The 26800-nt window shown below is 42.0% G+C and overlaps 2 protein-coding genes across 2 annotated transcripts; one reads left to right on the top strand and one right to left on the bottom strand.

The window, feature by feature from the left end:
- ERG28 (ergosterol biosynthesis protein) lies at positions 1-1154 on the top strand. The gene is made up of 3 exons (XM_079002122.1): positions 1-213; positions 526-732; positions 841-1154. Exons 1-3 carry the CDS (start codon positions 99-101, stop codon positions 909-911), a joined length of 393 nt encoding a protein of 130 aa, XP_078858248.1. The 5' UTR covers positions 1-98; the 3' UTR covers positions 912-1154.
- Positions 1155-3057: 1903 nt separating this feature from the next.
- On the bottom strand, positions 3058-3815 carry LOC145051555 (pathogenesis-related protein 1A-like). The gene has a single exon (XM_078999472.1). It carries the CDS (start codon positions 3753-3755, stop codon positions 3246-3248), a length of 510 nt encoding a protein of 169 aa, XP_078855598.1. The 5' UTR covers positions 3756-3815; the 3' UTR covers positions 3058-3245.
- Between the last annotated feature and the right edge of the window lie 22985 nt (positions 3816-26800).

The following is a 26800-nucleotide window of genomic DNA, read 5'->3' as shown; positions in this document are numbered from 1 at the left end:
AAAGTGTAACCAGAGTTGGTAGACCAGAGCCGATCCACTTATACTACTTGTAACGAAGTGGATCTGATACCACCAAACCCAAGAGAACTTCGGAGAAGATGAAAGCCTTGGGATGGTGGTTGATGTTGGTAGGTTCACTTCGCTTGGCCTCTGTATGGTTTGGTTTCTTCGACATTTGGGCTCTCCGCCGCGCCGTCTTCTCTCAAACCACCAGTTGGTCCCCTTTCCTTTTTACTAATTTACATCAATTTGCTATAAATCATTATGCTTTAGCAATCGTCAGAGTCTTGGGTCCATGTTGAATCTTAAGCATATGAAGTCAATCGAACTTTTTCATACTTCAATTCTCAACCACATTGATCGAATCTAAAACTGACCTACCAATTAAGATCCTGGAACCCTCGGTTGCGAAATTGTAGCTACATTTGTTGACTTCTCGACGTCTTTATCTGAAATCAATTAGCTTTACTCCACAATTATCAGGTTTTACTTCTAATATGAACGAACCTTTTGTTTCGTATGCAGTGTCTGAAATTCATGGGCGAACATTTGGGGTTTGGACGCTTCTTACTTGCACTATGTGTTTCCTCTGTGCATTAAACCTCGACAACAAACCGCTTTATCTTGCAACATTTTTATCCTTCATCTATGCGCTTGGTCACTTTTTAACAGAATACTTGATCTACCACACCATGGCCATTGGGAATCTTGCAACTGTTGGTGTCTTTGCAGGTATTAATCTCATAATATTATTATTCCTTTTGTATCTTTTTAGATGAAATGAACGAATTATATGTGATTGGAGTGATTGCCTTCTTCTGATATCTCCCTTCCAAACAGGCACATCGATAGTATGGATGTTAGTACAATGGAATGCCCATGAACCTCAAACTCCATTGAAGAAGGATTGAAAAAGAAAATGTAGAAGATGACTCAAGGATCTGGTGATGATATGCATTTGTAACTTTCCTTCCGTGCTATATCTTGTCATGGTCTAAAACGTTAAATTCTGATGCGATTTATGTTGGAGAAATTCTGCCATTTTTTTGGGGGGGTGCCAAAGATCACCTCTGAGTTGTGACTTATTTATGCATTTGTACTACAGACATTGAGTCCCATTCCCACTTATCATATTGACATGAGTTTCATTCTCATTCGGAAAATGTAGTACAAGGCTATCTTGTTATGTCCTATTATGCCATTGCAATAAACCATAAACCGGGCTTAAATGTTTGAAATCTATCACAATGGTTCATTGCAATGCTGGATTTTGGTAAAAGAAAAAAACTACAATGGTGTACATCTGGGCCCCAGATGTATGCAAAAGACATGAAAACGCTTCTCATTCTTTTTACAAAAAATAAAACCACTAATCCCCTTACATGAATGACATGAATTAGGGGTGTTTGGGATTGCATGTTTAAAGTGTTTATTATCTTATTTTGGGTTAGTACCCGTAAAGTGTTTGGATTGCAAAAGTAAATTTCTATTTAGAGTAAATTATTGAAATCGTCCCTATGGTTTGATCAAAATTGCATGTTTGGTCCCTAACTTTTTTTTTTGCACTAGGATCGTCCCTATGGTTTGATTTTTGGACCAAACGTGCAATTTTGACCAAATTTTAGGGACGAAAAACGCAACAAAATCAAACCAGAGGGACGATCCGAATGCAAAATAAAAGTTAGGAATCAAACGTGTAATTTTAACTAAACCATAGAGATGGTTTTAGTAATTTACTCTTCTATTTATTCTGGTGTGATACCTGGAATAATTTATTTATTTATTTATTTATTTATTTATTATTTTTTTTTAACTTATTAGAAACCCCATCTTACCGGTGAAAACTAAATTACAACTTTACTTTTAATTTAAATAACAAAAAAGTCAAATGGTAGATGTCTATTTCGGTTATTTTATATCTTATATAAGTTAATCCGGTAATAAACACTTCTACGTTAAAGCATAATCTATTTTATAGGGTGAAATATTGTAGTATTTATATGTTGAAATATATGAGTTATTGTTTTTAAAACCCTACAAACTCTTTGTTTTGGCTTTTTTGTTTTGGCTTTAATTGATCCCTAAACTATTTTTTTTTGATATTCTAAATCATTAAAGTCAAACAATCTATGTTGCCATTTTGTAAAATTTGAAAGGGTCATCTGATAACTTGGTGTTGATGTGGACTTTGATCATGAAAAGGTTAAAGTTTATGACTATAAACAGGTTCACCTATGTTTATCGAGGCCCCTTCTTCCTCCCCTCAACTTACTTCACCTGCAGCTTGGTTTCAAGTTTCAACTAGTTCTTATTACTTTTAATCAAAATCAGTGGTTACGTTCTTAACACTCATAATCAAAATTGGTGGACACCTACCCACTAAACTCGATATTTGCACTGAATCAAACTCATGACTACTGAAATAATCAAGATTCAGTTTCAAAATCTCATTTTTCTCTGTAACCCTAACGCACGCCACAATCCACCAAACCACCATGACGGTGCCGACAACCTCACCAGCACCCCTTCTATGTCATAGCCAACCAACCACCGCACCACAACCTCATCATCATCGTTGGTTCTCTTTATATCTTCAACATCAGATCGTCTTCATCGTAAATTAAACCCTCTATTTCCATCCCTCCTTCCATCGGACACTATAATCTCACCTGTCGTGTTTCAAAGTTTGAGAGAGAAATCAAGAGTGAACGAAGAAAATCATCATCATTTCTTACTAAGAACTACATAGAAGCAAAGATATATAAATGAGCTAACTAACTGGAGAGTGACGTCATAACTAACTTAACCAACTCTTCTTACTGATTCTATTATAAAGTTGAAGACTAACATGTCCAAGTCATTAATTCAACAGTAATCTGAAATACAATTCTTTTTGTGTAAAATAATTCGATGCAATTGTTTTATTGATAGTTAACAAAATAACATACATACTTTTTTCTGCATATTTGGTCATGAGTTAATGTAGTATCACAAGCATTAGCTTATGAAATACGGTTGTTAAATACTAGTTTAAAACAAATTAAAATACAAGGGCATTTGTATATTTGAATGGCACGATTTATTAATTACGTACCTGAACGCTTTCTTTCCATCCATCGAGTCCTAGGAACCTTATTAGACAACCCATATGTAGTCATATATTGAGAGTTTGTTTTCGTGACAAAATTACATGGGTTATAAAAAAGAAAGTACATGCTTGGGAAAATGAATAAAGAATTACACAATCAGTAAGGCTTCTCGCCAGCATAGTTCCCTGGAGGGTCATAATTGCAAACAACCACGTAGGCCCAACCGTTATCGCATTTAGTCCTACCACATCCAATTCTTTTTGAATTTGCCCAAACCACTTGTGTATAATGGCCACACATCTTTCCTTCTTTACATGTGTTTGAATCGTAGTCATAATCTCTTTTCTCGTCAATCCACATCTGAGTCGCCCATAAAGCATTAAGATCTGGCCCCATACCCATATTTTCACCATACGGACTGTTATTGTGTATCAAATTACAATCTTTCCTTTGATCGGCCCAATTTTGGGCAACTTCTGCTAGTTTACGATCCCAACACAGAGGTTCCAAGCCAAATGCTTTTCGTATACAGCTATGCATGAGTACGTAGTCTTCTGGTTCGCTGTGGGCGTCTACGCATGAATAATGTAGAATATTTGCTATTGATACAGCAAGAACAAGTGAGATCATAATACGCCAATTTCCCATGTTGCTATACGAGGTCATGAGAGTTTTTTGATGAGTTTGTTGGAATGTAATGAATTATACGAGTTCGGATTTATATACTTCACATATTGTGCGAGTATGGAGGCAATTAAAGTGAAACTCATAATAATATGAAAGGAACGGGAGACACGTTGATGGCGTAACAAATTTCGAACTATTCCATTCAACCGAAACATATGCTAAACATTTCCACAGCTAGTAAATCCTAAACCAATAATTTTAATTCATTTTTCCACTTGTTGTATATCTACCTCAATACTTGATTCTATCGATCTCCTCCTCGTTAATAAATCAAGGTATTTTTGCTACATGTCAATCTCTCATGAGTTTTGACACTTGTCATTTTGTGGTATTTTTTGAAATAAATATTATCCACTTGTCAATTTTTAGTTTGTTTCAATTTTTAAAATTAAAATCATATATAGTTATATATGTAAAGTATTAAACATTATATATATATATATATATATATATATATATATATATATATATATATACACACACACACACTAGTTTATAACCCGTGAGAAACACGGTTATAGAATTAATTAAATTTTCATATTAAAAATTAAAATTATTAATTAATTATTACTTAAGAGATAGTTTTTTGTTATAAAAAATTATAATTGTTGATTTAAATAAATACTTGAGGTTATATCACCTTATAATCTGTATTAATTTTATTTTATTTTTCAATATAATGTTATGAATTTAATATAATTAGAATGGAAAATTTAAAATTTTAAATTTAAAATGGAGAATCAATTATTAATTAGAGTAACTATAGTGGAAATTTAAAATTTGAAAATTAAATTGGATAATTAATAGGTTGACAAATGCCATAATTTGTGATATATAACATTAATGAGGAGCTCTAATTATATGACACTTGTCAATAGGAGATTAAACTTATTTTTTTATTAGAATATATATATATATATACATATATATATATATGTATATATATATATATATATATATATATATATATATATATATATATATATATATATATACTAGTTTATAACCCGTGGAAACCACGGTTACAAAATTAATTAAATATTCATAGTAAAAAATTCAAAATTATGAATCAATTATTTTATAAAATTTTAAATACATTATTAATTAAGAGATTTTTTTATTAGTTATGTAAAATTATAATTATTGATTCAAATAAATATGTGAAATTAATTTATCATACATATTAGACTCTTTTTATTTGTGAACTAATAAAAACAATAATATAAAATTTAAAATTTAAAATAAAGAATAAATAAATTGACAAATAACATCACATTAATTAGGAGGTTTAATGAATTTAAAATAGAGAATTAATAGAATGACAAGTGACATCATATTAATTAGGAGTTCTAATATTATGACACTTGGCAAAAAAACTACTCTTTTATTAGTATATATATATATATATATATATATATATATATATATATATATATATATGATATTAAATTACAATAAATATGTTTCTTCTTTTATTATTTTAAAGTTGTACATTAAAAAATATTTTTTGTTTACACTTTAATGTTTATTTTATTATTTTTTATTTAAATCGACTCGTGTAATACACGAGTTTCACACCTAGTATTTATAATTATAAAATATATACAATTATGGCAAGTATCATACACTTACATTTTGGAGACGTTTTTATCAATGTTTTTGTAAAAGGTAATCTACCTATCTAATAAAAAGGTACATTTTTTCCATGTGGCTTCATTTGATCCCTTCCCCATACCCCAACTTTTTTAAGTGAAATGCCAAAAATTCCCTTATAGCCTTTAAAACTCGCTCATTTTGGTTTCTTATAGCCTTTTTTCCCCGCATGTTATAACAATCCTCTATTTTAAGTATATTATAACAATCCTCTATTTTAAGTATAGATTATCCCAATCAATCTTTTAGGTAACCATCAATCATATATATCCCAAAAAATCAGCCATGAACTTTGAATTCCAAGGCAAGAAATCAAGGATTTATCCATGTTTAAAATTGATGGCTACTTCTACCTCTATCGACGTTTCTTTTCTCGGTCATTAGTCATCTACATTCTTATTTACACATCCAAGAATCAATCAGATGTGTTTAGATGTGTGGTTTAAACTTATTGAGTTTGTGCATGTTTTGAGATGCTATAAAGATGACAACGAAAATAGATGGAGCAGGGTTAACTATATACGTTCTTTGTGAGGCACATTAAGAAAATGGATTGATAAAGCTGCCAAATATAGATCGAAGCCATCTATGTTTTTTTGTAAAAAGAATTGTGACGCTTGTTTTGGTTTTCCATTGCAAGTTCATCATTCATGAACATACTTTTTATTTCTTTTTGTGATTATTGAATGATATTGATACAATTGGTTCGCAGTTTCTACCATGGATGCCTACCAAATCTTAGCGTCTATATTGATAGCCGGGGAAATAGGGTTAAAAACATATCACATCATGTAGGTAAGGTTTGCATTTTCATCTTTTTTACTTTCAAAGTCTAAAATCTGTGTTACTTCCTATGAATATTCATGGCCGATTATTATTTTTGTTTTGACGCCTGGTTTGTTGATTTTATGCCATTTTATTAGTAAATTTCCAAACTTATGCAGTAATGAAGTGTTGGTGAATTGATTCACTAAGTGTATTTAAGTGTAATGGATTGACTTGTTGACCAAAATCAATCTTGATGAATATTAAACAAGTAAGGAGGTGTGTACTACACACTTGCTTAAGTTTATTCAAAATTTAAGTAAGGGATAAATTGATTTCGGAATTGGTTTGAAATCGAAACAAAACAATTTTGGAATAAGTAAGTCTTGGAACAAAACTTTCGGAGTTTAGTTGGTCTCAGACTAATATTGAATTTGCAATTTGAAGCGATGTGAATGTGAATGAGATTTCAGAATACTGGATGCGAATGCACTTTCGCAACGATAGTATGTTATTGTTCAATTGTGATCGATCGCAACTAGTTGTAATGCAATACTTTGGAACTATTGCATTGGGTTGGATTGCATCAGATAAGAAGTTACAGTTCATTTTCAATTGTTCGCAACTCGTTGGAATGATGTACTTTAGAACGATTATTGCGATCACATTGGAATGATCATTGTTGGATTGCATTGGTACGGACCACATAGGATTGCATCGGAACGACCCATATCGGAACAATCGCAACGAAATTGTGTTCGCAACTATGAATCGTAACAAGATTGCATTATAACACATGCAGTTCATTGATTTATCCATTGGTTCATTGTTTTATCTAATCGTTAAAATGACTATTTTGTTTCAGGTTTGACTATTGACGACAGTTTTTCACTATAATCAAGAATCATTCAGTCAATCAATATCTCTTACATTCTTCTTATTCTTAAATTACTTTACAAGTGTTCATACTTATTATTTATTACTTTTCCATATTTTGAGTACTTTGTTGATCATCTCTATTCCGAGACAAGACTGGTTTACCAGACTCGACTAGATCTTTATTACTCTTTTGTTGAAAACATCGAAAAAGATGACATGATTGATCACTTAAATTGCGATTTATTAGTCTCAAATAAAGAAAGATCTTCTCTCAACTTTGAGTTAAAGAAACTAAAAGAAAATTCTCTTTTGTCGAAAAATCTCTTTCTGTATTAAAAAAGGAAAACACATGTATCTCGCTAACCAATAATTTTCTTCACACTAAAAAAGAAAAAGTTGTTGCTCATGCTAGATGCATTCAACTCATTTTGAAAAACCGGTCTTCTTCTCACTTTAATGTCACAATAATTACTAATGCTCAGATTCCAGATCAGTGTGAGAAAAATCTTGGATGCAATATAGAAGGTGCTGTTTCTTTAACCAAAGTTGTTGAGACTAAAAAAACCTTATATAAAGTTGAATGTTTAAAAGAAGATTTTAAGAATAGATTTGTGAGTTCGTATTTTATAAATCAAACTTTAATTGATACTCTATGCTCCACTGATTTTAACAGTATCACCAAATGTGTTTATCAATTATCTGCTCTTGATCCCTTTTATCAACCTTCTCACCGTGAATATGTTCTTCCCTCTACTAAGATTTTGTTAAAATTTCCTATATGTAATGGTGAAGTTCATTTGGTAAGCAAAATTCTTATCATTTTTCCTCAATGCTCCGTTAGGAATTCTGAACCTGAAGATCAATCAAAGTCCTCTACTTCTGATGACTCTTATATGATTCGTGAGAGTCATGACGAGGTATCTTCTGAGCATACCTTCGATTATATTCCTTGTTCCAGAACTAAAACAAGATCCCTTAAATCGAATTGTCAAAGTTCTTTGGATTCAACAGTTAAAAAGAAATCGAAATCTATTGTTAAAGGAAAGAATCTTGGAATCAATGTTTGTTATCGATGTGGCAATGCTTCTCACAAAGTCAGCAAGTGCACTTTTGAAAAGAACGCCCTTCGTGCTGACAACATCATGACTCATAATGATAAGTGGATCAAAAAGGGAAACTCATTGAGCTATCTCCCTGATGATTGTTATAATATCTTTTCTTGAGTGAACCATTGCAAAATGGGTCAGTGTATATTCTGTGTGTATTTTTTTGTTTTTTTGTATCAGGGCTTATTGAATAGTTTAGTTTTAGGGTAAAGAACATATTTGGTAGTTAGAGAGTGGTTGCTCAAGACATATGATATGATTCAAGTCTCTTCTGGAAGATTTCATAAAGAAGGATGATCTAACTCTTACATATGGAAATAATGGCAAGGGAGCTACAACGAGATATGGATCCGTCAAGTGCAATTATGTTGTTTTCAAGAATGTCTCTTATTTGAAAGGTCTTCAACATAATCTCATTTCAATCAGCTAACTATGTGACGCTGGCTATGAAGTCCTCTTCAACAAGAGAGAAGGAAAGGATGTTGATCAAAAGAATGTCACTATTCTAACTACAAACTGAAAAAATGAAATTTATGTTTTGGATATGTTTTCTACTGACAATTCTCTTCGCCATTGCCTTTTTTCTTGTGCTTAGTCTCATCTAAATTGGTTGTGGCATAAGAGGCTATCACATTTGAATTTCGCAGATCTTAGGGGATCAGCTTGTAAGAGGAATTCATAAGATGCAGTTTGTCAAGGATAAGATGTGCTCAACATGTGAAAAGGGAAAGAAAACCAAGTCTTCCTTCAAACCAAAGTCTGGCTCTTCCATTACCAGACCTCTTCATCTTCTTCACATAGATCTTTTTGCACCAATTCCGGTTAACTCTAGAGTTGGGAAGAAACACACCCTTGTCATTGTGGATGAATTTTCAAGGTTTACGTGGGTATTCTTTTTAAGAAAGAAGAGTCATGACACTGATGAAATCATTGCTCTCATCAAGAAATGAGAAGTTCTCTATGATCATAAAGCCAGACAGTTATGTAGTGATCATGGAACTGAATTTAGAAACTCCTCCCTAGAAGACTTCTGCTTAATATCAAGAATTTCTCAAAACTTCTCTACTGTTAGAACTCCCCAACAAAATGGTACTGTATAGATAAGAAACTAAACTCTCATTGAAGCTGGAAGAACTATGGTCGTTGAAGGTGCTCTTTATTTGTAATTTTGGAGTGAATCTGTCAATACAACATGTTATACCAAAAATTGGTCCATTATTGTTAAGTATCATGGGAAAACTACTTATGAGCTACTAAAGGGAAGGAAATCGGACATCTCTTTATTTTCATGTGTTTGTTACATATCAAATCAAAGAGATCGGCGCTCGAAGTTTGAAGCTAAAGCTGATGAAGGAGTGTTTCTAGGTTATTCTAGCATATCCAAGGCTTTCAGGATATCCAATCTTTCAAGGAAAACTATTGAGGAAACAAATCATGTCACCTTCGATGAAGAATCGTTCATTCATGATAGGGTTTATCATCCTTCATCAATTCTTAAGGAACTTACTTATAATCCTTCATACCATGTTCCTGAATTCTTGTCAAGTGACATGGAGTGTGTTGTTCCCAATGTTGATCAAATCATCAACTCACAACCTATCTCTAAAGATCATCCTGTCGTCCCTGAAGAAGCTGAACCATCCAATAATGAAGACTCTATTCAAAGTAATATGAATAAATGTTCTAATCAAAGAATTCTTCGAGATCATCCTGAATCTCAAATCATTGGAGATGTAAATTCTGGGATTCTCACTCGTATCAGAGTCAACAATAACTTATGCATGTTTGTAAACTTCGTCTCAATGATTAAACCAAAGAATGCAGTTGATGCCTGTTGGATTTGGTGTCTAAGCCCATAACTATAATTGGGATGTACTTGACCCGATTGTAGCATGGTCCTTTTGGGTTGCCTTCACCGGTGCAATTTGATAGGATAGACTTTTGAGAATAAGGTTATTTATGATTTATTAATATATTATAAGTATAATATATTAATATGAACTCATATTATTTAATTAGTATTGGTCAAGAATTAATTTGGAATTAATTTTATGATCAAAAGAGACTTATTAAATATATGGGGATTGATTGTGTAAATCAATGATTCTTATAGTGTGGGCTAATGATCAATGGTTATTTAGGATTGGCTAAACCAATGAGATAATCCATGGACGTTAACCCATGGAGCCTAAGTAATATGAAAGGTCATTAGGGTTTACAAGGTGTAACCCTAGCATTTGCTACACTATAAATAAACCCCCTAGAACCAAAATCAGTTGCCACAACATTCTTGGAGAGTGTGTATTGATTTTGTGCTAAGTAACTTATTCTCTCAAGCCTCATCTTGCGTATTGGTGTTTGTGAACCATTAGAGGCATCACACTTGAGGTGCTAAAGCTTTCAAAGGTCAAGAACTACAAGTCTTTCTAAGAGGTAAGTTATCTAACCAGTTGTGTTGTTCATTTGACAATTTGTATGCTAGTTAGGATATATGCTTTGGAAAATTGAAAATATGCATGTATAATTAGAGAAAACATAGATCCAAAGCATTTAGGGTTGCATGTGCACCATATGAGTGTTATAGTGCTCAAAACCCAACAGTGGTATCAGATATTACGATTTGTTTATGTTATACTTGATGCTTGTTGTTTTTGAAAGTTGAAAAAATCGATTTTTTGGCCTCTGACTGATGAAATCGCCGAGTCCACTCAGTAACAGAGCAAATCAATGAGTCAGTTCATGCACTCGACGAGTTGTAGGCTTTGGTTGCAAAAATTCAAGGTTTCTGGCCAGAATTGGATTAGGATTATTACCACAAACTGTTTTGAATCATAAAATCTATTTTTTCTGATATTGTAGTGATCATCCTCATCCAATTACAAGATAATTGTCAAAGATTTAAGATAATTATTGATTTATATGATAAACAAAGTTCTTTGCAAATTGTTGACTTGATATTATCTTGTTTATGAGTTTAGCTAGATCAATCTAGAATCATATGATAATTTTAGTTGTTGAAAATTGATCTAAATGACTTTTAATAACCTCCATAACTTGTCCTCAAGTTATGGAAAATAAAAAGTCTCATCCATTCAAATAACATTAAACTCATAAGTTATGAATTCCAAGAGTCATCAAAAGATAGTTGTCAAGATTCCTATGATAGTTGTTAGTTTATATGTTAAGCCAATTACTTGTATCATTTGATTTGAAACTATTTTACCTTATGAGTTAGTTTAGATCATGATTAAAAAAAATTATATGATAATTTTCCTTGTTAAAATTGATCTAAATGCTCTTTAATGGGTTCCATAACTTGTCCTCAAGTTATGGAACATGAAAAGTCTTATCATAAATGTTTTAATGAACTCCATAACTTGTCATCAAGTTATGGAAAATCAAGAGTCTTTTCATAAAACCAACATTAACTCATAAGTTATGGAAACCAAGAGTTTTCACAAGTTTCAAGACTTGCCCTCAAATTTTGGAATTTGTAAAGTCTCACCATTGAAACTTTAATTCCAAACTCTAGAGTTTTAAAAATTAAAATTCAACTCTTATACTTTATAATATTATAAGTATATATATATATATATATATATATATATATATATATATATATATATATATATATATATATATATATATATATATATATATATAAGATAAGTTGGTCTTACCCTTAGTAGGTGTAACGTCCCAAAATTTAAGACTAAAAATTTCTTTTAATAAAACATTACGTTAAGTAAATTCATCGTTTTCAAACATAAACACAATATTAGTTTCCAAAATACATATTCGTTATCAGAGTAAACATTCCCAGGCTGTCTAAACTATGGTGTGTGCCATGCGATCATCCCGAGCTCCATCATCCGCTACCTAAAGTACCTGAAACCAAAACTGAAAACCATAAGCATGAAGCTTAGTGAGTTCCCCACCCTACCACATACCATGCGCATAACTGCACACTGCACATACTGGGCCACGCCCGCTATCCTGGGCCTCGCCCCCTACCTCGGGCCTCGCCCGCTACAACGGCCCCGCCGCTCCAGGCCCCGCCTGGCTTCGAGCCCTGCTCAGATACAGATATGTTTCACTTAGGCCTCGCCTGTCACAGGGCCTCGCCCACTAACACATAACATAGCACGTAAACATATCACATCACATCACATAATCCAAACACATACTAACGGATCTTGTCCTAAGGCCTCGCCTATTTCTGGGCCCCGCCCCTGTCCTGCTACTGATGAGTCATGGAACCCCGTCCATACTCCTGCTGATAGTGAAGTACGGGCCCAGCTCACCCTCACTCCTTCCCTAACTTGGGCCTCGCCCCTGCTCTGCTGCTACTGAGATGTGGAACACCATCCACACTCTGCTATTGGTGAGATACGGGACCGCGCCCACACTCGCCTCCCTACCAGGCACATATAAGTATCGCACAGACAACAAGTATAAACTATCTCATAAAACATTCCTTGGGCACCCGCCCTCTATCATTGGACCTCGTCCCGAATATCATACTAGCATACTGTGCCTAGGGCTAACCCCCGGGTCTTCTACTCATAATTACATTGGCCGACATTGTGGCCGTAGACCCATTCATACAAAAGGGAAACTCACCTGCACTGGCTGAACTGGCTGATGATCCCACTAGCTGCTGCCCGACCACTCACTGGACTCCTGCTCTACTAGCTTCCTGAGCTATCAATATCAATGCAACACTTAGTCTAACTGACCCCCGACAGTCAACCAAGTCAACTCTGGTCCAAGTCAAAGTCCTAGTCAAAGTCAACCTTCCAGGTCAACCCTACTCGCCGAGTCCACTTACTGACTCGCCGAGTTCTTATGCTCAAAGTCCTTTCCAATCGCGACTTGACTCGCCGAGTCATCCCCTGACTCGCCGAGTCTACTGATTCCCGAATTCTGTCCTGTCCCACTCACTGAGTCCTGGCTCGACTCGCTGATTCGAGTCTTAACTTGAAGGGTTTGGGACCACGCGACCTAACTCGTCGAGTCTATGAACAGTCTCGCCGAGCACAAGGCAATCTTCAACCAACTCGCTGAGTTGTTCATCCGACTCGCCGAGTTCATGCCCATCTTCATCCGACTCGACGAGTTGTTCATCCCACTCGTCGAGTTCCTCCTCATCTTCAAGCTACTCGCCGAGTCCACTCGAAGGACTCGCCGAGTCCACTTGGTTCCACATATATGCAGAGGACTTTCGAGTCATGCAGGGACTCCAAACTGTAGATCTACCCTTCCCAAGCCTACTCCTCACGTAAAGTTGCAAACTTTACGTGTAGAGAAGGAGATCTAGGCAAAATGCACCATAAACTAAGGTTTAAGACCAAGAGGCTCCATAATCCACTCAATGGCTGATACTTTACGGGATTCTAAACCAAAACAAGAATGGATCCGAGGTAGCAACCTCAGATCTGGACCTCAAGCTCGAGATTGATCTTAAATATGGCTTAAAAGCCCCAAAACTCATAACCAAAGTAGATCTGGATGAAGGAAGCGACTTATTACCTTCAGGTGCTCTGAAAGGTCCTTCAACTTTGGATTTGCTGCAGTTCCTTGAAGCCTCAATGATTCCTTCCCTCCTTCTTCCTTCAAATCAGCCTCAAAATGGAAAAGAGCTTGAATAAGCAACAATGGCGGTTTAAGGTTCGTATTCTGGGTTGGAGAGGCAGTAAAGGAGCCCTAGGAAGAAGAATGAGACGTTTAAATAGGCTCCAAGCCCCGGATTTAGGGTTTTCCTCGCACAGACCCTACTCGCCGAGTCGCCTTGGCCGACTCGCCGAGTTGGTCAATTACTCCTCGACTCGGATCCCGCTTGGACTCGTCGAGTTCCTCCTTAGACTCGCCGAGTCCCCCTTAATTTTTGGGTTTCCTTTACTTTCTTGGCTTTCAAAACTTTGGGTGTTACAACTCTCCCCCACTTAAACTAAACTTCGTCCTCGAAGTTTGCAATGGCCCACCGCCTGCGGTCTACTTTCAATATCCCAACAATTATTCCGACTAACATCAATCTTTGCAGATAATCACCTCGGGTCAACCCTGAGCCTGAACATCCTGGTACACAACTTACTCATCGACAATCCTTCTGGTACCCTCTGAATACCGCACTGAACCGATAGGGGTTCACCCCTCCTTTCCTTGCGCGATTTCATTGCCTCCCTAAGGCAACTCTTCCAAAACTAACTATTTCCTCTGTCGCTGTGAAGGTCCTATCCATCACCAACTCCATTACTCCTGCTACTACCAGCACGGGTCATCACTGTCAGTAACCACTGACACTCCTCTCTGCTATGACTTGGTGCCGAGCACCTCTCGATCAACCAACTGAATTCCCGCCATACACTGCATACTCGCACTGACACTGACTGGCAATTCTGCTGTTCCTCATCTGACTTCCGGATGTACTGAGACCACCCTGGTCCCTACCAAGCTATCAATGTCTGGGTTACCGGCTCCCACCGATCGCTGACCCATCATAACTCCTAGTCGCTCTCAGCGAATTCCAAAGGAACTTCGACCACCTATCACTGCTCAATTTATCGTGCCATTCCGGCGCCACAATCCCGGGATCCTCGATCCCCTATCTCGACACTAAGGTCCTTACCAGGTCTCACCTGTGCTGCTAAACTCACGGGCCTCGCCCACGGGTCCCACCCGCCTCTAACTTCCTAGTCGCACTAGTCTAACCACTCTCGCTCGGGCCTCGCCCACGGGTCTCACCCAACCATACTATCGAGCAACCCTACTCTCAGGTCTCATCTACACTGCTAATCTCATACGGGCCCCGCCCACGGGTCTCACCCAACTATATCCTGGAGCGGCCTCTCCCAAGGTCTCACCTTTCTAGGGCTATACAGGCGACTCCCTAACATCCTCATTCACTACCCCTTCCTGATCCCTACCTGATCACTGGGAGATAAGGGCCTCGCCCCAACTCCGCTAACGAAACTACTAAGGAATGCTACGGCTTACCCATAGTCTTACATCACCATCCATTGCTGACTGTTAGTAAATGCTACGGCTGCCCCGTAGTCTTACATCACTTCCTACCACTGTCTGCTAATACAAAGGCACCCATGTGCCACTTGCCCTCAAGATCCTTATTCCGACTCCCACGAGTCCTTCGGGCGATTCACAACCTGAATTCCCATCCACGTACTAACCATCACCATTGTACGCGCTAGCTGCCGGGGAGTTTCTCAAACTCCCAATCCTGAACCCTCAAACCATCAAATGTTGAACTACTTCTTTTCCTTCTCTGAGGTCACGTACTCATTCTGGGTCTGTGTGCTCCTCTCTGGGCACACCCGGAGGATTCGCCCCCACTTCGATCCAGCTTACCCCTTGCTGCTCAAAACTCAAAAGAGATCCCGATCTTTGCCACCATTCCATAACCCATCTACTGAGGAACCCAAGCCCGCCATATCTAGGGATTTAACCAGTCCATCTCAATCACTATACCACTCCGAACTAGCGAGACGTACCAAATCCCTCCTAAGCATGCTACAGTTACTGCATCCTTCGAAACCTTCTTCAATAGAGCACATCCCCTATCTACCATACAAATATCTAAGGTATGCAGATGGCATATAACTCGATCACAATCAACCACTCAAAATAACATACTTTTACCGATAATGATGCAAAACCATAACAATAAAATCATGCACAAATAAAAGAACTGAAAATGGGAAATTGCATACCTGCAACGTCCGGTGTTGCTCGTGTTTCCAAGGTCGTCATCTGAAAAGCCCTGCTCCCTGCTGCAGGTGCCTCTACCCGGCCCTGATGGCCATCCGTGATCCTCAAGGTTGCAGGGGCGGGTGCCATCACCCGTCCTGCCGAGAACAAACTGGGACACTGGGCCTTCTTGTGGCCCCGCTGGTTGCAGTGAAAACATATCAAATCTGATCCCTGCGCGGTGGTAATAGTACAATCCCTGCTGAAATGACTAGTCCGACCGCACTTGAAACAACCAGACTCACCACCGCTACCACTCCTGCACGCGCCCCCATGCGCCCTGCCACACTTTCCGCACCGGCTACGGTCCTGATGATCCCTTGATCTCAAATCCGATCCCTTGGGCCTTTTGCCCGAACCCGCAGCTACCTGAACCTCATCCGGCTTCCTCTTCCGGATTTGCTCCAAATCAATTTCCCTTTCTCTAGCCCGAGAAATCATATCTTCCAGCGTCTTACAGCTGGATCTGCTCATGAACTCCCTGATGTCATCCCTCAACATCTCATGGTACCGAGCCTTCTTCATCTCCTCATCCACGACATACTGCGGTACAAGAAGAGCCCTCTCCCTGAACTTGGCGGTGATCTCCGCCACAGTCTCAGTAATCTGCGTCAAATCCTGAAACTCTCGTGCCAGCTGCTGCACCTCAATAATCGGCGAAAACTCCGCCCTGAACCTGGCCGAGAAATCGCTCCAAGTCATCCCGTCTAACGCGACATCATCCCCCAAAGCATGACCAATCTCCTCCCACCAATCCCTCGCTCTGTCCTTCAGAAGACAGGAGGCGAATCTAACCTTGTCCCCCTCGGGTCACTTGCTCGTACGAAAAGCGTTGGCAACATCAGCCAACCATCTGTTGCTAGCAATAGGGTCCCTAGCCCCATGATAATCTGGCGCCCCGCAGGCCCTGAACTCTCAAAATGTCAAGGTACGCGCTCCCAGCAAAGCCATCATCTCGGTACGGAAGGCTCCAAGCCTCTCATCCAAAATCTCCAGTATACCCTCCTTGACCGTGCCAAAGATCACAGGAGTCTGATCTAGCATACTGCGCACAACCTCGGCAGATATCAACTCCCTCATTCGCTCCTCGAGCTGCTCGGCTCCTGAACCCGAGCCTGATCCCTCTCCGGCGCCTGATCCACCCGCTGGTCTCTCTCGCAACGTCACCATGCTGAAACATATAACACAACCACTATCAGAATACTCATCACTGATGCGAGACCAACCATACCTTACCAGGTTCCCGGTCTTGACTCGGCCTTTCCCGAACCGAGTACGGATCCTCTGCTTTCAGTAGTACGGGCCCATACTACCTTCCACATCTATCCGTACTTTCCTCAGGAATTGCTTCGACTCCACCAGGTCCCTTAACCACTTCTACTGCTCCCAGCACTACCTCATCCTAGGCTTACCTTAGGGGAACCTCTGACTCAACTCAAACCAGTCCTCAGCTGCTGAAGGTCTCCTTGGGATGCCAATTAGCCATCACCTGGATACCGTCACATGTGATGAGGCTCAGATAATCCTTCTAGTAAAAGACTTGTTCCTACAACGGTTGGACTCAAACGAGAGCTACGCAATAGGACCAAATCCAACACTTTGAGATTATTCAACCCTGATCACATGTGGCGTGTCGTATCCACCTAATGGCTAACTCCCATCACTCAGAATCCCACAATGCACAAAGCAAGCAACATTCGGACAAGGGAAAATCTAACCATAACATACTCAAGCAATCGTATCCACATAGCAAGAATCTGAACTAGCATACAACACAAACTCATAAACTCAGGCATAACCTAAACAGGCTATCCTACTACTGTCTAATCAGCACTATCATGCAGCTCAAAAGCACAAATAACAGGCACATAAGGCATCATCCCTAGATCCTTAGTCCTATTCTAGCATGCTGTTCTACAAAAGCTGATAATCATAACATAAACTTGTATGGGTATTTTGGGGTACTTACTTGAGCTTGGCTGATTGCATGCACCAAACCCCTTTTTCTTTTTTCAAAATTCTTCTCTTTCTGGATTCTTTTTGCTTTTCTAAAACTATTTTTTGTTCTCAAAATTCTTTTTACAAAACTGTCTTTTCACTTTTGAAAACTTTTTATCCGACCCCTCAGTTTGAGTTCAGGCACACCTGAGAGTATGCCCGAATCCCTCAAACCAAGGCTCTGATACCAACTTGTAACGTCCCAAAATTTAAGACTAAAAATTTCTTTTAATAAAACATTACATTAAGTAAATTCATCGTTTTCAAACATAAACAAAGTATTAGTTTCCAAAATACATATTCGTTATCAGAGTAAACATTCCCAGGCTGTCTAAACTATGGTGTGTGCCATGCAATCATCCCGAGCTCCATCATCCGCTACCGGAAGTACCTGAAACCAAAACTGAAAACCGTAAGCACGAAGCTTAGTGAGTTCCCCACCCTACCACATACCATGCGCATAATTGCACACTGCACATACTGGGCCACGCCCTCTATCTAGCTGCAACTAACACATACTGCAAATACTGGGCCACGCCCGCAATCCTGGGCCTCGCCCCCTACCTCGGGCCTCGCCCGCTACAACGGCCCCACTGCTCCAGGCCCTGCCTGGCTTCGAGCCCCGCTCGGATACAAATCTGTTTCACTTAGGCCTCGCCTTTCACAGGGCCTCGCCCACTAACACATAACATAGCACGTAAACATATCACATCACATCACATAATCCAAACACATACTAACGGATCTTGTCCTAAGGCCTCGCCTGTTTCTGGGCCCCACCCTTGTCCTGCTACTGATGAGTCATGGAACCCCGTCCATACTCCTTCTGATAGTGAGGTACGGGCCCAACCCACCCTCACTCCTTCCCTAACTTGGGCCTCGCCCCTGCTCTGCTGCTATTGAGATGTGGAACACCATCCACACTCTGCTATTGGTGAGATACGGGACTGCGCCCACACTCACCTCCCTACCAGGCACATACAAGTATCACGCAGACAACAAGTATAAACTATCTCATAAAACATTCCTTGGGCACCCGCCCTCTATCATTGGACCTCGTCCCGAATATCATACTAGCATACTGTGCCTACGGCTAACCCCCGGGTCTTCTACTCAAAATTACATGGGCCGGCATTGTGGCCGTAGACCCATTCATACAAAAGGGAAACTCACCTGCACTGGTTGAACTGGCTAATGATCCCACTAGCTGCTGCCCGACCACTCACTGGACTCCTGCACTACTAGCTTCCGGAGCTATCAATATCAATGCAACACTTAGTCTAATTGACCCCCGACAGTCAACCAAGTCAACTCTGGTCCAAGTCAAAGTCCTGGTCAAAGTCAACCTTCCAGGTCAACCCTACTCGTCGAGTCCACTTATTGACTCGCCGAGTTCTTATGCTCAAAGTCCTTTCCAATCGCGAATTGACTCGCCGAGTCTACTGATTCCTGAATTCTATTATAACACCTGGTTCCTAGTACGTAAATCTTATTTGAGTATTTCTCTTTTTTAGCCTTGGACTCGGTGAGTCACAAGTCCGACTCGCCGAGTAGATGCGGGACCCGGGACACGTTTAAGTTGTCGACTCGGCGAGTCCATATCCTGGACTCGGCGAGTCACAGCTGTTGGATGAAACCCTAAGTTTCAGGGGTTTGCACCCTATTTAAACAACATATCCGCCCCAAGCCAGCCCCCATTCACCCCCAGAGCTCCTAACCCTCGTTCTAAGCTTGTTCATTGAGAGTTTGAAGTCATTGTTGTGTGTTCTTGAAGGTTTTGAGGCAAAAGCGGAAGTAGATCAAGAGGAAGGGAAGGAATCCAGGCATCTTTGTACTCTTTCAGCAGTTCCTTTGAGGTATAATCCGTTTTCCCCTTGTTATGCTCATTACTTCATTTAAGTCATTCTTGAGCCAATCCCCAAGTTTGTATGTGCAAATTATTCCGTAATAAGCTGATTGGCCCTTAGATCTAGGCATGGTTGAGCTCCAGGAGCTCAGATCTGTTGCCTTTTTGGACCCTTATTGCATGAAGACCCTAGATCTACCCTTTTGGGTACATATTGAACCCTAAAATCCATATTGGTGAATATCTACACGTAAAGTTGGAAACTTTACGTGTGATTCGTGTTCTAGGAGTCCAGATCTGTGAATGGCATGGACTGGAATCGAGCAGATCTGTGTTTTTAGTGAGTGCATGGCAACGACTCGGCGAGTCGTTCATGTGACTCGACGAGTCTGTTCGCGAGTCTCCGAGTTTGTCCCCGTTTCGTAGTGTCGAGTGAGCAGTGAGTCACGGGGTGTGACTCAGTAGGTCAGAAGCTGAACTCATCCATGGAGGACTCGGCGAGTCAATGCCTTGACTCGGCGAGTTCAAGGCAATCTCCTTAGATCAAGAACAGACTCGGCGAGTTGTTCATACAACTCGGCGAGTCGCAACAGCAAGTGTTCTTCGGATGAAGATGAACTCGACGAGTTGTTCTTACAACTTGGCGAGTAGGATGAAGGACTTGAATATCAGTTTAGAAGGAGAACTCGTCGAGTCGTCGCCTAACTCGACGAGTAGGGTCGGGATCCAGGTCAGTCGTTTGGATAGGGACTCGGCGAGTTGGAGAGCCAACTCGGCGAGCCGGGTCAACTGAAAGTTGACTCTGACTTTGACTTATGGCATGACCAGGGGTAAAATGGTCATTTTACCCAATGGACAGTTAGCAGTGATTGACTGAGTGTGTGGTGGGATTTGCAGCCGGAGGATTTCCGGAGCAGCAGTAGGCAGTCAGTTCTCGACCAGATTAGCAGCTATTTCGAGGTGAGTTTCCTTTCCAGTAGGAACGGGTCGAAGGCACCAAGGCCGACCCGTGTATACGAGATATTAGTTCTAGAGTGTGGGCTGAGCCCGTATCTCTGGGTTTAGTCAAGTATGATATATGGGTCTCTATGATAGAGTTGCTTATACTTGTTGTCTGTGTGATACTTGTATGTTATGGGTTAGCGGTTGAGTGTAGGCAGGGCCCGTATGTCTCCGAGGTTGGAGTGTGGGCTAGGCCCGTATCTCCCAGATAGTAGAGTGTGGGCGAGGCCCGTATCTCTCGGCTAGCAAAGTGTGGGTAGGGCCCGTATCTTCACAAGTGTGGGCGAGGCCCGTATCTCCCGGCTAGCGAAGTGTGGGCAGGGCCCGTATCTTCCCGAGTGTGGGCAAGGCCCGTAAAGCCTAGCTGAACGTTGTTTGTTATATGCTTGCATGGTATGAGGTATTATGGGGGAACTCACTAAGCTTCGTGCTTACGGTTTTTAGTTTTGGTTTCAGGTACCTCCTCAGCTAGGGGAAAGGAGCCGGCGCGGTAGCAGCATGTCACACACACACTCTCTGGTTTCCACATTTACGAGATTCTCTGGGATTTATACTATGATATTTTGATTGGTTGTATGATCTGGCTTTTAGACATGGTTTATGTTGTGTTATGGTTTGATCAAACAATGTTTTAATTATTAATGTTTTCTAAAGTAATGTTTTTAAAACGAAATTTTTGGATGTGAAAATTGGGTCGTTACAAATTGGTATCAGAGCCCTGGTTTGAGGGATTTGGACACACCTTCGGGGGTGTCTGAACTCAAATCAAGGGATTAAAAGATTTTCTAAAAGAAAATGTTTTCTAAAAACTGAGAAAAGAGTTTCGAGAAAGAACGAAGTGTGTGATGTGCGTGACCGGCCGAGCTCAAGTAAGTATTCCCCAAAGTACCCATACAAGTTTATGTTATGTTTATCAGATTTTGTAGAACAGCATGCTAGAATAGGACTAAGGATCTAGGAGTGATGCCTTATGTGCCTGCTTTATGTGTTTCAGCTGTATAAGAATTGCATGCTAGTATTGAGTAGACAGCAAGTAGGATAGCCTGATTAGGTTATGCCTGATGGTATGAGCTTAACATTATATGCTAGTACAGTTCCTGTAAGCCGATAGAGTTGAATGAGATTGTTCCCTTAGTTCGAATGCTGCTTGCTTTGTGCTTTGTGGGACTCTGAGTGGTGGGAGTTAGCCATTAGGTGAATATGTCATGTCACATGTGATCAGGGTTGAATAATCTTAGAGTGCTGGATTTGGCCCTATTGCGCAGCTCTCGTTTGAGTCTAACCGTTGTAGGGGTGAACCTGTTACTCGAAGGATTATCCGAGCCTCACCGCATGTGATAGTGTTCAGGTAATGGTTAATTGGCACTACTAAAAGGCCTTCAGCAGCTGAGGACCTGGTAGGGTGGAGTCTGAGATTTCCCTAGGGCAAGCCTAGGATGAGTATAGTAGTGATCAGCCGTAGTGGAAGGGATCTGGTGGAGTCGAGGCAGTCCTTGAAGAAGGTACGGATAGATGTGGAAGGTAGTATGGGCCCGTACTACTGAAAGCAGAGGATCCGTACCCGAACCAAGGAAGGCCAAGATAAGACCAGGGAACTTGTAAGTAGTTGTGATCCCTCAGGAAATATCAGTATCACTAATGTGTGTTATTATGTATTGCAAAATGGTGGTACTTCGATCGAGGCCAGTAGATGGCGGTTCAGGAGAGGGGTCAGGTTCGGGATCAAGTTCCGAGCCGGTAGATGAGGGACTACGCGAGTTCATCGCGTTGGAGATCACCAGGGGTATCCTTGAGTTGACTCCCGTTATCTTCGGGTCGATCAAGGAAGGGATCATCGAGTTGATGGAGAATCGCCTCAGGGCATTCAGGAGCGACATGGCATCTGGCCAGTCAGGATCTCGCATCTTGTCCTTTAAGGACTTCAGGGGCAGTGGTGCGCCGGATTTCCACGGGGTGAAAGACCCCATTGCTGCCAGGCGATGGATTGCAGACATCGAGTCTGCACAGTTGACTAGCTTCTACCCCGATGGGTCGAAGGTGAGGTATGCAACAGGGTGCTTACGAGACCGAGCCCGGGATTGGTGGGAGTCAGTGGGTGACTCGTTGGGAGCCTCAGCTATTGAGGCTATGACCTGGTCGGACTTTGTGACCAGGTCCAGGGCAGAGTTTGCACCGGCTGTCGAGCTTCAACAGTTGGCCAGGGAGTTTTTGGACATGTGACAGACGACGGAGACTATGGCGAAGATCACCGCCAAGTTCCGGGAAAGGGCTTTGTTGGTGCCCCAGTATGCTGGTGACGAGGATATGAGGAGGACCCGTTATCATGATATGCTACCAGCTGACATCCGGGAGCATGTTAGCTTTTCAGCTTGCCCTACCCTGGAAGCCATGATCGCCAGGGCAAGGGAAAAGGGAGATTGATTTAGAGCACATTCGGAAGAGGAAGGCAGAGGCGGGGCAGGTGGTTGGGGCTTCAGGAAAGAAGCCCAGAGGATCAGATGGGAGGCCGAAAGGCCAAGGAGGACCCGGCCGCTGCGGGAAATGCGGCAGGACGCATGAGGGAGCATGTAGGATGGGATCAGCAGGCTGCTACAAGTGCGGCAAGGCGGGGCACTTTAGCAGGGATTGTACTACTCCAGTTTCGGCTATTCAGACGTCTGAGTTGTTGTGTTTCCACTGCAACCAGAGGGGCCACAAGAAGGCCAATTGCCCCCAGTTGACAGTTTCAGCGCCGGTGAAGGCGCCAGCTCCAGCGACCCTGCGGATCACGGATGACCGGCAGGGCAAGGCAGAGGCTCCGGTGGTGAGGAGCCGAACATTCTAGTTGACTACCGAGGAGGCACGCGCCGCACCCGATGTGGTGACGGGCATGATTCTTTCCCTCTATTTTTATTATATGATGTTATGATATTGATATATGCTTAGTATATATATATATATATATATATATATATATATATATATATATATATATATATATATATATGTTTTAGGATCGTTCCATGTGAACGGCCTTCCAGTTCAGGTGTTGTTCGACTCGGGTGCGTCCCGATCATTTGTTTCTCTTGCGCTTAGCAAGAAGTTTCATGAGTCATCGGGCGAGTTAGACTGCCCTTTGGATGTGGAGATTGCTGATGATCGATCGGTGCGAGCATCGATGGTATTTCGAGATTGCGTGCTGCGTTTGTTTGAAGAGCGCTACTTGGTAGACTTGGTTCCCATTCCGCTGTGCGGGAATAAGGTGATTATTGGCATGGATTGGTTGAGCTATAATGGGGCAGTGATAGATTACGCGCAGCAGCCAGTGCGGGTCAGGACCCCAGGCGGGGGAGAGTTAGTGATTCATGGCGAGAGGCCGCAGGGTGGACCCAGTGTGTGTTCAGCAGCGAGGGCTAGGCGCTATCTTCAGCAGGGATGCGCAGGATATGTCGCGTATGTGATGGATACCCGGGAGCCGGGTAAGGCGACAGTGAGCGAGGTTCCGGTGGTTCGAGATTTTGCAGATGTTTTCTCGAAGGAGCTACCTGGGATACCTCTGGAGCGACAGGTGGAGTTCAGGATCGACCTTGTTCCTGGTGCGGCTCTGATAGCCAAAGCACCGTATCGGTTGGCTCCTCCCGAGATGCAGGAGTTGTCTACGCAGCTGCAGGAGCTGTTAGACAAGGGATTTATTTGTCTGAGCAGTTCGCCTTGGGGAGCCCCGATCCTATTTGTGAAAAAGAAGGATGGGTCGCATCGGATGTGTATAGATTACCGGGAGCTGAACAAGGTAACAGTGAAGAACCGTTACCCACTCCCGAGGATTGATGACCTCTTTGACCAGCTTCAGGGAGCATCTTGGTTCTCTAAGATTGACTTGCGTTCAGGTTATCATCAGATGAGGGCCAGGGAGGAGGATACGCAGAAGACCGCGTTTCGGACGCGCTATGGCCACTATGAGTTCGTGGTGATGCCGTTTGGGCTCACCAACGCTCCTGCCGCATTCATGGACCTCATGAACCGCGTGTGCAGACCGATGCTGGATCGGTCTGTGATAGTCTTTATCGATGACATCTTGGTTTATTCCAAGACTCAGGAGGAGCATGAGGAACATCTGAGGGAGGTGTTGGAGACCCTGAGGAGGGAGAGCTTGTATGCCAAGTTCTCCAAGTGTGAGTTCTGGTTGCGCGAGGTGCAATTTCTTGGACACCTCGTCAACCAGAACGGGATTCTGGTCGATTCGGCCAAGGTCGAGGCCGTGATGAGATGGGAGGTTCCGAAGTCTCCATCTGAGATTCAGAGTTTCCTAGGATTAGCGGGTTACTATTGGAGATTTAGTCAGGATTTCTCCAAGATAGCTGTACCCCTGACGCGGCTGATGAAGAAAGCCGTGGTCTTTCGGTGGGGACCCGAGCAGTAGGCTGCATTTGAGACGCTGAGACAGAGATTGTGCAAGGCGCTGATCTTAGCCCTGCTAGAGGGCGTAGAGGATTTCATGGTTTACTGCGACGCGTCCATTTCACGGTTGGGCGCGGTACTGATGCAGAGGGGGCATGTCATTGCCTACGCTTCGAGGCAGCTTAAGCCTCACGAGGCGAACTACCCGACGCATGATTTGGAGCTGGGGGCGGTGGTTTTTGCCCTCAAGATTTGGCGGGATTACCTCTACGGGGTTCGATGTACCATCTACACGGACCACAAGAGTCTGAGGTACCTCATGGATCAGCCGAATCTGAACATGAGGCAACGTCGGTGGTTGGATGTGGTGAAGGATTATGATTGCGAGATCCTTTACCACCCGGGAAGGCCAACGTGGTGGCCGATGCGCTTAGCCGCAAGGCGGCGCCGATCAGGGATGTATGCATGAGGATGACCGTGGTGACTCCCCTGTTGGAGCAAATTCGGGAGGCTCAACAGGAGGCTATCAAGGGGGAACATCGGAAGAGCGAGCGTGTGGTGGGTCAGGTTTCCTCCTTTGATTATGATAGCTGAGGACTATTGACATTACACCGTAGGGTGTGGGTGCCGTATCACGGAGGTGTGCGCCAGATTTTGATGGAGGAGGCGCACAAGTCCCCGATTCTCTATTCATCCCGGGGCGACGAAGATGTATAGGGATCTTCGTCTAGATTATTGGTGGCCCTGCATGAAGCGGGATGTGGCATGGTACGTTGAGCGGTGTTTGACCTGCAGGAAGGTCAAGGCCGAACATCAGAGACCGCATGGCAAGATGCAGCCGTTGGATATTCCACTGTGGAAATGGGAAGATATCACGATGGATTTTATCACGAAGCTTCCCAGGACCGCGCGTGGAGTGGATTCGATTTGGGTCATCGTGGATAGATTGACCAAGAGTGCTCATTTTATTCCGATTCAGGAGAGCATATCGGACGAGAAATTGGCCAACATCTATATCAGGGAGATCGTGGCGCGGCACGGGGTGCCGGTATCGGTGATCTCGGACAGGGATGTGCGTTTTACTTCCAGATTTTGGAAGAGATTTCATGACGAGTTGGGCACTCGTTTGCATTTTAGCACCGCCTTTCACCCGCAGACGGATGGTCAGAGCGAGCGGACCATCCAGACTCTGGAGGATATGTTGCGAGCGTGCGTGCTAGACTTCGGTGGTAGCTAGGATACCTATCTTCCTCTGGCCGAGTTCTCATACAACAATAGCTACCACGCGAGTATTGACCGTCCCCCATTTGAGATGTTGTACGGACGAAGGTGCAGGACCCCGATATGCTGGGGTGAAGTTGGCCAGAGAGTCATGGGGAGCACCGAAGTGGTGCTCAAGACGACCGAGAGGATCCAGCAGGTCCGGAGCAGGCTTCAGACTGCTCAGAGTCGGCAGAAAAGTTACGCCGACAAGCGTCGATCCGACTTGGAGTTCCAAGTCGGGGATATGGTTCTCCTGAAGGTGTCGCCTTGGAAAGGTGTCATTCGATTCAGGAAGCGGGGCAAGTTGGGCCCGATATTCATCGGACCGTTCAGGGTCGTAGCCCGGGTGGGCAAGGTGGCGTAGAGGCTGG

This window comes from Lactuca serriola, chromosome 5, assembly GCF_051521515.1.
Source record: "Lactuca serriola cultivar US96UC23 chromosome 5, Lser_US96UC23_V15, whole genome shotgun sequence".
Taxonomy (NCBI): Eukaryota; Viridiplantae; Streptophyta; class Magnoliopsida; order Asterales; family Asteraceae; genus Lactuca; species Lactuca serriola.
Note: the sequence above shows the minus strand (reverse complement) of the source record. Positions and strands in the feature narration are given on the sequence as shown.

Excerpts from the sequence above, each read along its gene's own strand:
- ERG28 (XM_079002122.1), top strand. The coding sequence starts at position 99 with ATGAAAGCCTTGGGATGGTGGTTGATGTTGGTAGGTTCACTTCGCTTG. Across the intron at positions 214-525 it reads CGTCTTCTCTCAAACCACCA|TGTCTGAAATTCATGGGCGA; the intron begins GTTGGTCCCCTT and ends TTTCGTATGCAG. Across the intron at positions 733-840 it reads AACTGTTGGTGTCTTTGCAG|GCACATCGATAGTATGGATG; the intron begins GTATTAATCTCA and ends CCTTCCAAACAG.
- LOC145051555 (XM_078999472.1), bottom strand. The coding sequence starts at position 3,755 with ATGACCTCGTATAGCAACATGGGAAATTGGCGTATTATGATCTCACTT.